Genomic DNA, 15929 nt, shown 5'->3' on the forward strand with positions numbered 1-15929 from the left:
CGTTATTTGTTTACTGTATGCATATGCTACAGTTTCTATTCAATCAATTAGAAAATTGATGGAATGTGCTACAGCTAGCCGACTGAAGAAGATCAACGGTGCGTGCGTGCTACTGTGTTTCATTTCACAGTACCGATTGGACGAGGGTTCTACTATTAAATTATCAGCACCGGTACTGTTCCTAACACGACTTATTATGCTGCTGGTTCTTTTTTTCTAATTAATCAGATCGATGCATGATTAGGAGGACCGTTTGATCAGCTGCTAACTCACTAATCAAACAGAGAGTAATAATATATGTTTTACAAGGAGGGAGGGCAGGCACACGACGCGGTTCTAATCGAGTTTAATGGAACCGAGTGTTGGGCCTTTTGCGGACCGAATGTCCCCCTTAAGTTAGCACTAATTATATATGGGGCAACGAGTTTCGCAAAATCCTTTAATTGGTGTTCTTGTAGGGAATTAAGGATTGTTGAGTTCACACTTGACGCGCGGCCAGCTTCTTCTTTTATTATGAGTGTTCTCTACTTTTATCGGATCACTCATTATTCCCATGCATATGCATGCACGCACGAATGAGTGAATGATTATTATAATTACTTGATCAGCTGATGATGCTATTAGTTTGCTGGACACAAAGCAAAATTGCAAGGGCTTTGTCTCTGTTTAGAAACGACTCCAACGCCTTTTTGTATGCACCCGACAACAGCTAGCTACAAAGCTTAAAATGGGATGCGTTGGTAGCTTTTGTTTGCATGAATGATTATGACTACTTTTGAGTGATTTTTCATAAGAATAATATTGATGCACGTAACAACACGAAAGTATTTTAATTTGCAGTAATATTAGGGATGCGCGCGATATGCGAGTATGATGAGTTTTCATATCTAGTAGTAATTACATATACATACAGGGGAAGGTGGATGAAAAGGAGTTTTAATTAAACAGTTAATAATAATTAACAAAGATGGTATAGAAATGAGCCATATATATATATTACGTAGCAAGCATATTTGATCGATCGTGTTATTGGGGAGGAAGGGGCACCGGCCACCTTTGGCTTCCTTGATTTTTTCCCGCAATTCGTCCAAGCAAAAAGCAGAAAGAGGAGAGAAAGAATGTTTCCAGATGGCACGTCGTTTTAGAGCATGGACCTACTCTTAAACACGAACAGGTGCTAATGACATTGAATCTGGACCTATATATATATATATGCATTTCACTTTCTTCATCATATCATAAATTCTTCACCATTGAGATTGAATAGATATACACGTCCATCAACATCTCATCTCAACTCTCCATTGCTTTCCCTTCCACTGCACAAACCAATCCCCACCTCACCTAGCTAAGTCGTCATTTTAATCGTCACCATTCTATGTGACATTCCAAAAGTACAAATTAAACCATCTTGGCAGCAAAAATTTCAAAAGTCTATTTATTTTATTTGTATGTTCCATTCTAGCTAGCTGCTGTCAAAATTACGAAGGCCATTATCATTATGATGAGCTGCTGTCAAAATGGTTACGTTAAACATTAAAATTCATAGATGAATTCCGGGTACGTTTACAACCATTTTTTTTTTTTTTTTTTTTATCAATTCCTCCTATCCATATGCTAAAATTACTAAGTGCGACATATATATATATGGATAACCAAAAGGCTTTGCCGCATATATGCAGGGTTGCTCCTAGCTAGTTTGCTTTTATAAGAATGCAAGATTATAATAATAAACGAAAGTGATAAAAAGTTTAACTATTGGAGGTTACTGATCGATTAGCTAGATGTGAAAGATTAATGGTCCCCAACGACACCCCCTTCCAAATGTCACAAACACACGAGTTTCATTCAGAAATGGCATTTGGCAAATCATAAAATTGGCCTCTGCCGGTAACAAAAGAATTGTCTGTGTTTGGCAGCATGGAAACGCAACCTTGGACGGCTAACAAGAAAAGATGTGGTCGTATCATATCTACTCTGATGAGATTTTTCTTCCCAACCAAATTAAGGCATCGAGTTAAGTTATGCTAAATGTGGTAGCAAACATGTAGGAGGGTACCATTTTTGTGCTAAAATTTGACTGGCAATGGAAATGGAAAGCTGCTTGCTTGCTTGCTTGGTAAAACAGGAGTAGTTTTAAGATTTCAACGGCCAGATGGCCGCAGCACATGCAAAATTCGGTCCATTCCCTCTTTCTGAATTTGGGGGGTTCCCGACAAAGAGACTATTGGACTACCCTGCAAACTTCCACAAACTAATTACTAAGTCATATACTATAATGGAATTAATCTCAAATTCATTTTGTTTTTTTTTTTTGTTTGCCCTTTCCTCTTTTACGCTGAACAGTGAATAGAAGAAGGTGCGTGGTTCATATCTTGATCATGACTTGGAATTAAGAAAAATAATGCGGAAGAGCAGTCCTCCTCCAGCGAGCAGCTGCCACAATATGTTCTGTTCTGAGTCATCCATCCGCAACCACAAGCAGCGAATTGAGGTGAAGTTCAATATAGTATACATTCATAAATTTTCACATCAATCAGTGTGAACCGCGAGTAAGAAAGACGGGGAAGGGTCCAAAGTGTCGCTTTAATTTAAGAATGGATACAAAAAGTTTGTCACGGAGCGTGACTAGTGGTGGTGCATCAACGCGCACGCACGCTTGCTTATTCGGACAAAAGGAAATTCGTAGCAGCAGGAGGAGTAATTGCTACTTGCTCGTAATTCATTAGCTACGGAAAGGGAGGATGGGGAATTAATTAATTAATTAATTATATCTGCAACAAAAAGGGATGAAATGCGGAGTCGGAGAACAAACATTTGTTACGTATACTCAACTTAAATAGCCATGGATTGGATTGGGGGAACATCGACTCTTATTTTACTACTACTTCTACTTTTACACCGGAAGCGTGCGTGCGTCGACTAAGTCTTCCCTCTTTTGTCTTTTGAGAGATAAGACAGTGTCGTGGTCTTTGGTCACCGAAGTGTACGTTTTTTTTGTTAAACTCAAATTTGCTTTTTGGCGGCTTCGATGGGGAGCACTTTGTACATCAATGCCAGGCCACCATATGTACATAAAATGGCTCCCTTTAACCTTTGTTTGTTGCACGTGCCGTGAGAAGGATTACTATCTAATGCCTATTCTTTTTTTTTTTTTTTTTTTTTGTCAACACAGGGGTGTCCGGGTCAAGACCCGAAGGCGGCCCGACTAATCCCCGGCGCCCAAGTGCACCGCCACCCCAAGCGCACCGGGAGTTAAGTGGGATTCGACCACTTGACCTTGGAGTTCCGAAAGAAGCCCAAGACCAGATGGTCTAGCCCCGGGGGCTAATGCCTATTCACTACACTAGTAATTTGTATGGTATACATCGACAAAGATGAATAATTAAGTAGCACTAGTAGTAGCAAGTGTACATTTGGGATACGAGATTATTTGGATACGAGATTATTTGGGATAATTTTTTTAAAAAATACTGTAGCACTTTTTTGTTTGATGTGACGTATGTGAGATAAAAAGATGATTGAAAAATAGAAGAGTTCAATCGGCGGTGAAAGGGTGCGGGGAGTCACGTCAACTCATACTAGCTAGCTCCCAGCTGGACTAATTGATGAAAAAGAGTGAGGAAAGAGATGGAAATTAAATTTGAAAAAAAAAAAAACATTAACTTGTAGTTTTCTCATATACTCACTCCGCACCTAATAAATAAATTTAAAAAAAAAAAACCCACCGGGGGGCCGGAGGGGTAAAACATTAAAGATTACCAGAGACCGTAAACTAACATTAAGAAAAGCTGCAAGTCGAGCAAAAGATAATGAATAACCATAATGCTTCGTGCCAATTACATACTGCTTAAGTATTACTAGTATATATATTAGTGTCCGAGAATTACCTTTTTTTTTTTTATGATGAGATGCCATCCCTAATTTGGGGCGAAAAATATTATTAATGTTGCGTGTCTCAAGAGAAATACGCAGAAGCGTTTGATGCTATATATATATGTCATTCCTTTAGTTTCTTTTTGCTCAATAATTGTGAAAATTGGTATCTCTTTTCCTAATTTCCCAATTTTAGCATTGGTTATTATCTGCTGCAGGGACCTGGGTGCAAAAAGTTTGGTTTACTTCCACACCACCAATTTAACCATTCCCGGGTTGAAACATGGTACCATGCATTCACAACCAAACCAACTCATGGTGGACTTGAATTCTGTTGTGAAAAAATCTGGTCTAATTTTTGTCAATACTACCACCTTATACCCGGCCGGCTGCCATTCTAACCATGTATAATCATGTTTTCTCTACCAACTTCACGTAGATATGGATATGTTGACCTAGCTAGCTAGCTAGGTGATTGTTGGAAATATCTATGGCTTATCTTTCTAATCAACTTTTAATTTGTTTACGCGACCAGAGCATTGACTGCTGATTTTTTTTTTCCAAACAGGCAAGGCGAAAATTTTGCCACGTTAATGTCACAGCCAGCCTTGCCACGACAATTGGCTGGCCAGATTTTGATGAAATCTAAAGGGGAAAAAAGCCCAGAAGCGAAAGGGAAAGAAAAATACATACAAAATGGTCGAGGAATCATTAGTGTTTAGTTAGTTGGATGGGTTTTTAAAAGCAGTAGGTGAGTAATTAACATTAATCAGAGAGTTTTGAAGGCAGTCATGATGGCATACTTTCTACCATATAGCATTCATATTTGTAAAATCATTGATCCGCGAGTGCTCAGGTCCAAGTATTTTGTCGGGTCCAAAATCAAAACCGGAACCATTGGAGATTTTTTAAGTCATGAATGTCTTTCCATTCATGCTATAAGACTTTAATTCCCATAGCTAGCTTGATCCGAAGAGAAGATGAGGTGACTCTTTGAAGATTTTATTTTACCAGAAAAAATACACTAGGTCCGTTTGGTAAAGATTCACATGAGCTCACCTTCATAAGTTCAATTGTGCTTCGCCTTCCTCCTCCTCCTTTTTGGTTGATATATATATATATATATTTTTTTTTCTTTTCCCATCGAGCGAGCTTTCATACTGCCAGGCTAGGGATACTTATTATGCACGTAGTACCATTTTATTTTTTCTTCGTTTCTTTTTGGAATTTCAAGCAGTCGAGCCACCATTTTTTCCTACTAGAGTACTTCACATCAATTAACCAACCCAATTATTCTAAGTCACATTTCTTTCTGCGCTCAACTCTTATTTCAATTCAGTTCATACATACAGGACAGGAGAGCATTGACAATAGCAGCAGCCACTCTCAACATTTCCTAGCATCAATGTACTGATTTCCAATGCGCTGAACTCTGCTTAATTAGTGGGAACCACGCCTTTTCATATTATCTGATTAATTTAACTTATATTTAAAAGGCAATGAATGTAGAAGATAAGCTTAAGCCAAGCTAGTCAGAGAATTCTATACCTAACGTATACTTATGGAAATACGCATGCTCTGGGGCGGTCAAAAAACTGGGTGAGACGAAAAAAATGGCAGCCTATGCACATATGTTCAGGTCAAAGACGCTTCGTAGGGAAGACAAAGAAGAGAATGATTACAACATCAAATATTGTTAACGACCACGGATAGACAATTAGCATCTGTACAAATAAATATCCATTATCATTATACATACACCCCGATGATTATAGTTTAATAATTTCTCGTCATATCATTCAATAATTCAAACTCTTCAAATCATCTATCCATCTATCTATATCCACCGGAGTATTGTACCTAGCTATATATGATTATAATTCAATAAGTTATTACTCGATAGTTTAAATTCTTAGAATCATTTGACGGGTTGATCGACAATCATATCCTTTTTTATTCATCAAAAAGTGAATTGATACTCATGGGTACGACACTGTTCAAAAGATAATCTAGAACTCCGCGTTATTATAAATCGTGTACTTGTGTTAAGAGTTATAGTGTGTGTGTGTGGGGGGAGGAAGAAAGAGAGGGTGGTACGAATTGAATGGAAAAATAATTTGCAAACCGTCCACTGGAAAACTGAAGCGCATAAATCCTGGAAATCCGGGGCCATCTTTTTGACAAATTAAACAAGTTAGAACCAAGAAAGCGGGGGTCGCTCTCAGCTCATGTATATATTCTTCATCTAAATTCTACTAATCAACAATTCCAACGCTTTCTACTCATTGCCTTTCCCCATCCCCGGTGACTGTGTTTCTACTAACCAGCCAGCCGCTCCCAAAAATTTTTTTTTTTCTACTGCTGTCAGATTCCTTTTAGTTTATTGATCAGTTGAACCCGGCATTTCAACTATTTCTTTCATTATACTAGTACTATCTTTCATGATAAAGAAAAAACGGGAACACGATCGATCGACAGCCCACGCATACAATCATGTAAGCAATGCGGTGCAGTATCACCACAATTCGAACCAGCAAGAACACACACACAAGTACTGTCGTGTTCTACTTCTATATATAGTATTGGTACTAACACTAAGCTCTAACTAATTATCATAACGAAAGGAAAAACCGAGTACGCAGCTAAAATAATAGAGAGGGAGGACAAATTGGGGGGGTGCGTGTGAAAATTGAGGACGAGGTTGGTGCAACATTTATACATGTCGACGTTTGGCAGTTGTGAGACAAGTTAGAAATTTAACTGGCTCTGACGTCTGAATGATGATGTCTATCTTAATTAATTAATGCGGTTCATTCATTCATGAAGTATTTTGTTTTATTGATGATGAAATGAAGGATGCGTTAATATATATTAGGGGCACTGAGAGCTCTATATATATGACTTCAAAAAGAATAAGAAGCTGAGAGAAATTATTTTTTTTTTTAAGAATAATTTTTACAAAAAATTAAAAAATCAGAACAGACAGACTACAAAATCAATCTTGTGTGCAAAGAAAACAAAATTTAAAAAGAAAAAGGATGTTGTGCATGATAGAGTTGAGTTTCGAGCACATTGAGCCCTCCTTCATTCATTTCTTTATGTATTTCAAAGCTTAATAATGATGATATTTATCTATCAAAACAGATGGAAAATGGACACCTGCTGAAAAATTTGACACTCGGAACACACACTGGTCAAAGCCGGATAAGTCTTAATCAGTTATAATTGCTGTGCTTGTACTGCTACTAGTGTAACTGATGAGGAGATTAATTGAAAACTCAGTACACATCACTGAGCAAATTTCAAAGTTGAAACCCAAAAAACAAAATCGAGTAGTAGGTGACGCACTGACTACACGCACACACCCCTTTTTCCTTTTTTTTTTTTTTTTTTTTGTTTTTCTTTTAGGGTGCGTGTGTGATAGATATGGATATCAATTTCGGAAGAGGAATCAGCCAATAATCCTAAGAGAGAGTGATCAATGGCGAGGCAATCGCAACCAACCCCCTGGCACTGGCAGGTGGAGTTTAAGTCTTGGAAGAAAGGGATTTGTTTACGAGCAAGGCACGTGTCCCCATGACTGACTAATTGTTTCTTCTTGGTTAATAACACGACTACTACTGCTGCTGCTACTGCTACGGCTACTGCTACGGCTACTATATATTTTGATTTGATTTGATTTGTTGAATATTTCTTGAGGTTGCTTTTTGCCCGGCCCCTCGCAGGGCTCAGTTTCCTTTTGGGGAGTAAGGAGCCATGTATTCATTCCTTAATGGAATCCTTCTAGAGGCCGAGGGCCGCCTGGCTCCTCCCAATTATTTTTGCCCCCGCTTTTACAAATAATCTCCTTTCGCACCATGCTACTCGGTATATTATAATCCCCATCGATTATACATACGTACGACACTACATTCTCCGGTGTTTGTTTTTTTTCCGTCTAATAATAGATAAATGACGGGCTGGATAATATGGAATCTTTAAATAAATGTTTAGTGTGATATATGCATCATGCACGTCTGCCGTTTTACATCAGCATAGTTTTTTTTTTTTTTTTTTTTGGAAAAAGCATCAGCTTAGTTGTTAAGTTCACAGGAATCCCAACATTAAATGCCATTAGTTAATCAAAGCATGAGATCATGCAGAAAAGGGAGGCAGGAACAGTTTTAAATTTCAATCCCTCTGCTAGCTGTATGAACATTCCAAGTACTGCTCAGTTAGTATGATACTTTTTGTATACTGATTTCATACATGGCGAATGACTACTAAATTAAGCAGATGTGGATCAAAGGGAGCAGCAAGTGTCAGCGAAACGAAGAGGATCGGAGCAAGGATTTTATTTAGAAATGCTAATTAGAGGAATCATCCTGGAAAGCCAAATGGTGCGTGCAAAAAGTTAAACAGCAAAGGAAAGGGCTTACTATTCATTGAGACATAAACTTGTACTATAACTTTTTTTTTTTTTTTTTTTTTAAAAAAGAGTAACATTGGAACACCCTTTAATTCGAGCATACATCTAACTTTAAAAAAAAAAAAAAAAAATTGATCAGGAAGGGATAGGGAACCTTCCCCCTGCCCCCCAAAAAACCCTCCTCCTTCCAGAAGGGCAAAAATACACACGCAAACACACTAAAAAATATATATTTTTTGGGTGAGGATTCGAATTGGTACACTTGGAAGTAGTCGAGTGCAAATGCATTGGCTCCAAAAGGATGTTAAGGAGAGCGAAAGCGATTGGGAAAATTATGAAGATATGTGGAGTTATCCATTAGCCAGGAGTGGAGGTAGGGGCCAAGGGATGCATATACATATATTTTTTTTATTAAAAAAAGAAAAAAGAAAAAACCCTCTAAAAGCCAAGGCATTTGATACTTTTCCACCATATAAAATTCCTTATATCTAGTGAATGAAATCATGAGGTGATGAGAAAACGACAATGCTAATCGGTGCTACAAACACAAAAGAGATGTCCCCTCTCCCGACCAATATATGTACATATATATATATATATAGCCATATGCAATTTTTAAGTCCACTGCAAGGACAAATGAGTTTTTATAAAGCAGTATTAGTTTAAGAAATGGAGGAAAAACTTGAGTGGGTGAATTTTACAGGGGAAAATATGTGTTTTGGTGCTGATCACGTGATCATCATGCATGCTTGCTACAATTTATAAATTCTCTGGTGTGTTTCTTCTCACTAGTGTGTCGGTAATACCTGCCTCGTGTCATGATCATTAATGTACGAGTACAATTACGCAACGGATCTTCTGTCCCACACTCTATGCATTTTAATTAATATATAATAAAAAATTAAAAAATATAGTAGAAAATTCATAAAAAATCTCATTTTTTATGCATTTTAATTTTTTGAGTTGGTTAAATTTTGTGTATTACTCAATTAATAGTTATTGGATTTTAAGGAAACAAAAAAGAACTAAAAAGTGGGAGATATGTAGGAGAAATAGCAATATAATAAAAAGTGGGACAGAGAGTGGCATAGAGTGTGGGACAGAAGATCCGTTGCGGTACAATTATATATATCTCTGCTTTATTGGATATATATCACAGGCCTATTATGATATTAATTTTATGCAAATAGAAATATGTTGGATTTTCTTCCCTTTTTGTAGCACATAAAATGAATAAGTGTAGCAAGTATACTACTTTAACACAGATTAATTTACGCGAAAGGATGATATAAAGTTGCAGTATCTCATTTGAGACGGAAGGGTGCGAGTATAATTCTTACTGCCCATTAATTTTTTGCAAAGATCGATGCTCATACGTGTCTTGCACATCAAACATTGTGCCACAGTTTCTCTAAAACAATAATAATAAAATACCACCACTACTACTACTACTTGGTTTAAAACAATAATAATAATAATGTATCTCCAACAGTGGCTAATTTGGTGAATCTTTTTTGGTTCCGTACAAGATTGCTGTATATTGGATCGCAACATTAATTAAAGGCCTTAACAAAAATCCCATGTCCCATGCACGAGAGACTTTGTAAAAACCGAACCACCAAAAGAGATTCTTGAACTCTTTCTGTTTAACCAAAAAAAAAGAGATTCTTGAACAACAAATATAAATGCGCTGAAAAGAATAATGGATTGACATGGAACAGAAGCAAGCAATCCCCACCCCCACCCCAAAAAAAAAAAAAAAAAAAAAAAAGAAATCAAATCCGGCAAGTTAATTTAGAATTGGCCGGTTTATTTGAACGAGGAGATGTATAGGAATGATAATGTCACGTTCTATCATCTGCGGGTGGGTGAATCTTGTCATATCAAAGAGATGCTTAGAATATTGGGGGCATTTCGCTGCTGGACTGGTTAGGTGCTTCGACAACCAACGACAAGGCACCAACTCAGATTTAACCCCAAAAAAGCAGCACAAGTAAGTAAGTAAACATATCACAAGTGAAGTGAAACTAACGAGATACTAATTAACAAGACTCCATTTTATTTCAGTGTCTCAAACCTAAAACTCTACCCACATCATAATGTACAACTTGCATGGGCGCGGGAGAGGAGGGGGGTCTTTGTCTTTAATAATTAATGCACAGATTCGGCTAGCTAGGAAGCCTAGATCGGCAGAGCAGGCAAATGTACTTGCGAAGTTGGTTTGGTAAAACTTCATACATACATATGTGTGTGTGTGTACGCACATATTATTCATATTGGCTTGGAGGACGAATTGGATCCATACCCCTGCATTCTAATTGTACTGTTTTGTTCTAGCCTCGCCTCAATGCGAATTTATGGACGTAAGCACACAAAATCACAATATAATGTGGTCCTACGATAATGAAATGAAAGTGCCTGCGACACCAATCTACTTCCTGCCTCCCAGCTCTTTGTACATATAAAGATTTGGTCCCCTCCAGCAGCACATCTAAAGTCGAGTCCAGGCTACGAAGGTCCCAATTTTTTTCTTCTTCCCTCCCCCCCCCCAACCCAACTCCCTCCCCATTTTCTTTTTTCTTTTTTTTTTAAAAAAAAAAAAAAAAAAAAAAAACTCTGGCAGGGAGGGGGTTGGGGAGTTGGACTTATTATTGGGGAGGTTGACTGACTGAATGGAAATGAATGGGAGTGAGTTCAAGTAACTTGATTCTCAAGATGAAATCAAGCTGCTAGATCTACCTCCGTGTTTTCTTTTCTGCCAATTTGATTTTGTTCTGTATTAATCACTTAAAAAAATAAAAATAAAACGTATTCTTACTTCAGCCGCTAAGTGCTAATTCCTCGGGTACTTGTAATAGCAAGAATGTACTTTCACTTTTACACCCAAAGGCATTGCATGTGGTAATTGAAAACAACAATTGCCCCTCTATTTCTTCTCAAAGTACAGTTTGATTTGTAAGCAATACTCACTGAGGTTGGAATCGGAATTAAATTCCCAACTTTTTTTTTTTTTTTTTTTTGGGTGGGGACTGGGGAGTACATGCTAACAAACACAAATGGCATTAATTATGGTAATAAATCTCTCGCATGGACTTTTTTATGCGGAGAATAGAAAGAAGTTATTGTCCTCTGAGATTGCTCCACACTCTCGAAAGAAAGGGCAGGGTCCGCTACCCTCTGATAGAATTATATGGAGCTGTGAGCATGAGTAGACTGGGGTCACATTTGCCTAGCCACATAGAAGAGAATCCCCACCCCCAACAAAAAAAAAAACTTGAAATATTTACGAGTAGGTGGAATAAATTGCTAACTATCGACTAGTATGAAGTTCACACGTAAGACGAAAACCTTTAATTCATATCTTTTCATCACTTAATGTTAATTCATAGTCTTCCAATGTGCCAAACCCATTCGGCTCAGATACAATTCCATGTAAGTCTTTGTTTCACTAGCAGCATATAATTTGCAAGTTATTGATCATTTTTTTCAAAAAAAAAAAAAAAACACACACACACACACACACGCACGCACGCACGCACACGTGTTACCTTACCAAGGGTTTTTGTATATATAATCTCTTATCAGTGCTGATACCGAGGAAGTACAATATTGACACTAATTCAGTAGTATGAGGAACTCTAATTGTGTGAATTAACTCTTGCCACAAATAAAGAAAGAAGAAAAACAAAACCTCTCTTTTGCTATTGCCATTTGCCAATACACCAATCCTGGTCCATGAAAAGGAAAAAAAATTGATATGTGCAGAAAAATATTGTAATTTAAAGAAGGAAAGGAACTGTGGGGAAGTCAACAATTCCATGACAAGTGGTATGGAAAGGGGGGGGAGAAAAATACTAGTAGAATAAAGGAGAAGGAAACTGACATTTCAGCGGAATTGATTTTATCATTATAATAATTAGGTGTAGCTAGCACAAACAAAAACACAAAGGAAAGGGGGGGGGGGGGCTGGGAATGCAAAGTCAAAGTGTCAAAGTTCTCAAAGCCCCCACGATGGCCAATGGCCAAGCTAAGTAGTAGAATAATAATTGCAGACAAGTTTTAAGTGAAAGATGTATTAATTAGTGGGTTTAATTAAGAAGAAACCGAGTCCTATTGCGGCTCGGGCTACTTGGGCTCTTGTTTCTCTCACATGGGGATGGGGGCACCTTTTTTCACCAATTTCAAACCTCTCTATCAAATCTATATAAAGCCTAACCTTCTCTATCCTAATGTGTATTAATCCAATCTTAACTCTCCTCCCCCTTTCATTCTTTCTTTCTTTCTCTACCGAGTCTAGTGGTGCTTGTAACAATTCTTTCTCTCATTACTCCCTCTTCATCTCTCTCTCTCTCTCTTTCTCTCTAAACCGTGTACTTATATATACATATATCCAATCCAACCACCCCAACTCCAAGTCCGTCCATCAATACCTTTTGCACCAATCAATCAGTCTCTCCATTTGCGGTAATATATGGATCACGTTAAAGGCGGTGGTAGAGTTTGCAACCAGCAGCAGCAAATTAGCGCTAGTAGTACTACTATTGCTGATCAAGAAGACATGATGATGATCATGGACCTCAGAAGAGGGCCGTGGACTGTTGAAGAAGACTTCACCCTCATCAACTACATCGCCCATCATGGCGAAGGTCGCTGGAATTCTCTTGCTCGCTGTGCTGGTAATTACTATATTTGCCTTCCCCATCTCTTCTCACATCCAAGCAAATACCAGTAATTAATAATCTACTCATGAGTCATGAGCCAGCTGCATCCATCCCAAATTTTTGTCAATTTTGCTTCCTCTGATCTCTTTCATCCCATGATCAGCTTGGTTCAAAGGTATTTCTCGAGATTTGATGTTGTACCAAGTACATTTTTAGTTGTGTAGCCGTACAACATGATCTTGAGAAGCCGGTTAAGAACTCATCCCACCAACTCAATCAAGTTAAAGCGCAACCAAATTAAAAAAAATTAATGGCAAAACAAGTAGTATCCAAGAGCAAAAGTAAAAGGGAAAATGGATACTTCCTTTTCCTTCTCTAGTAAAACTTTTGTTCTCAGAAACTGACGTATCAGCTTTACTCACCGTTGTTTTATTCTATGTGGCCACGTCTCTTCTAATTCTAATGATGATTTTTTTTTTTTTTGTTTTAAAGGTCTGAAGAGAACTGGAAAAAGCTGCAGATTGAGATGGCTAAATTATCTGCGCCCTGATGTTCGTCGCGGAAACATCACTCTTGAAGAACAACTCTTGATTCTTGAACTCCATTCTCGTTGGGGAAATAGGTATGGTACATACATATCTATATCTATATATACACACATGCTCAAATCCCCTCATTATGTATATGATACGATATTCTTAGTTTTAATTCCTCTTTTCTTTTCTTTTTTTTGTTTTTAACCTTGGATAGCGTTACTTGATGTGGGTTTTCTAACGACATTAAAAATCTGTTGCAAATCGTTACATATAGGTGGTCGAAAATTGCCCAACATTTGCCTGGCAGAACTGATAATGAAATAAAAAACTACTGGAGAACCAGGGTTCAGAAGCATGCCAAGCAGCTCAAATGTGACGTGAACAGCAAGCAATTCAAGGACACCATGCGTTATCTATGGATGCCAAGATTAGTCGAGAGAATTCAGGCAGCTGCTGCAGCCGGAGCTGATTCCTCCACAGCCGCTAGGGCCACGGCGGCCACAGCAACCACCACCAGCAACTCTAACTACCACCAAGGGAATACCAGCATGGTGGCGGATGTGGGCTCCGCCGGCCAAGTGATTCTGCCACAGGCCAGCACATATGGCGGCCGTGTTACCATGAATCCCAGCAGGAGCACCAGTTATACGCCTGAAAACTCCAGCACGCCTGCCTCATCTGACTCATTTACGGCACAATTCTCGCCTGTTTCAGACTTGACCGATTGTTACAATTATCCAGTCAAACAGAGCAATAACCAAGATTATTATCAAGCAAATAACCAGCTATCTTATGGGGAGACCTTGACTAGCCCCACGGGTTACTTTAACCAAGCCCTGGACTTCCACCTCATGGAGCAAAACAACGCATGGATGGACGGCGGTGATGTATCCGACAATCTGTGGAATGATGAGGATGCTTGGTTCTTCCAACAGCAGCTCAACAGTAACACATTTAATTAAAAAGGCAACAATTATTAGATTTAGTTACTTAATGGAACTCAGCTTCAGGATTACTGTTCGAGGGGAAAATAATTGGTACTGATCAGTACAAGTAAAACATACAAGTACTGCGTAGAGAGGTAGAGAGATTGTTGGGTTGGGGATACATACGGAGGAATTGCAGAGTTCTCAAATCCTTCCTCCAAGAATATAATGTGTAGGACACGAGTAAAGTTTGTAGCTAGGCAAGGACAAGTTTAATTGTTGATTATTATCTTTTGTATTATGTAATTTTTTGGTTTAATAGTAACATATATATATATATATATTTTTGCCTTTAGATTTTTCTCTTTTGGGATGGATCCAATATTAAAAAAAAGTTGTAAGCTTAATCGGGGGGACAATTTTCAACACCATCATTCTTTGAAATCGACCCTTGTGAAATAGTTGCATATTAGCTTTTTCGTTTCTTTAAAGCTATAACTGATAATTTAATGGCATATATATATATATATATATATATATATGATTACATTACAGAAGACGGGTGTTGGGGTATTAGTAAGTATAGATATATATAGATGCAAATATGATAATGTTTGTAGAAGTGCATAATTGGTTCCACTATCTTTTACAGGAATGTCTTTGTTGCTTGTTATTTTAATCCTATTCATAGTCATGGAATTTGTGAAACATAGTCCATGGGGCCTGAACCAGATTAGGGAGTATAGACCCTTGTCCTTGTTCTAGATTAATTTAGGAAGAAAAGTTGAGAAGCAATGATTTGAGACGTGGCATAATTCTAAATTACACATATATACTTAACATCAAAAATTGCTTGTTCACTGTAGGAAGTCATCAATTACTGTGTTGCTGTGTATTGATTGTTTTACTGTAGTATAATGGGAATACCACGTGAGTGACTTCCGATGTCACGCATACATTACCCAACTCTGCATCCGCCAATGATGTTTCGGACCCGGCTTTTCTGATTATTATATACTTTTTATTACCCGATGCTCACTCCTTCACCTTTGTCTTTGTGCTTTGTTTGCCATCCCTCGGACAAACTCGCTTGAAAGTTGAACCCATCCAACTCGACGTCCACTTTTTAACACCAATTTTGCTCATCAATTTCTCAAATTCTATTATAGTAATATACAAGAAAGTACACCCCAAAGTTACCCCAAAGTTACAACTTCCAAGTAAGAAGAGATGACGATTTTTAGCAAAAGTGTCACACTCATATATATATATATATATATATGTATGTGTGCGTGTGTGTGTATATATATATATGTGTGTGTGTGAAAATAGCACATTGCTTGTGAGGAAACTGTCTGTCCTTGGGAAAAATAGGAAAAAAACAAAAAGCAATTGAAGGTTCCTAATACTATAAAACGTAAGAGGTTATGTAGAGTTCATATAAATCTACCGCCTTAAGGAATGAATACATTAATCTTACAAACTGGAATGTATCTAGAGTTTAAATATTGATTTTTTTTTT

The 15929-nt window shown here is 37.7% G+C and overlaps 1 protein-coding gene across 1 annotated transcript; it reads left to right on the forward strand.

The window, feature by feature from the left end:
• Positions 1 to 12517: 12517 nt before the first annotated feature.
• On the forward strand, positions 12518 to 14762 carry LOC113738093 (transcription factor MYB108-like). Its single transcript, XM_027265274.2, has 3 exons — positions 12518 to 12960; positions 13438 to 13567; positions 13756 to 14762. Exons 1-3 carry the CDS (start codon positions 12756 to 12758, stop codon positions 14441 to 14443), a joined length of 1023 nt encoding a protein of 340 aa, XP_027121075.1. The 5' UTR covers positions 12518 to 12755; the 3' UTR covers positions 14444 to 14762.
• Positions 14763 to 15929: the final 1167 nt, after the last annotated feature.

Source organism: Coffea arabica, chromosome 3e, assembly GCF_036785885.1.
Source record: "Coffea arabica cultivar ET-39 chromosome 3e, Coffea Arabica ET-39 HiFi, whole genome shotgun sequence".
Lineage (NCBI taxonomy): Eukaryota > Viridiplantae > Streptophyta > Magnoliopsida > Gentianales > Rubiaceae > Coffea > Coffea arabica.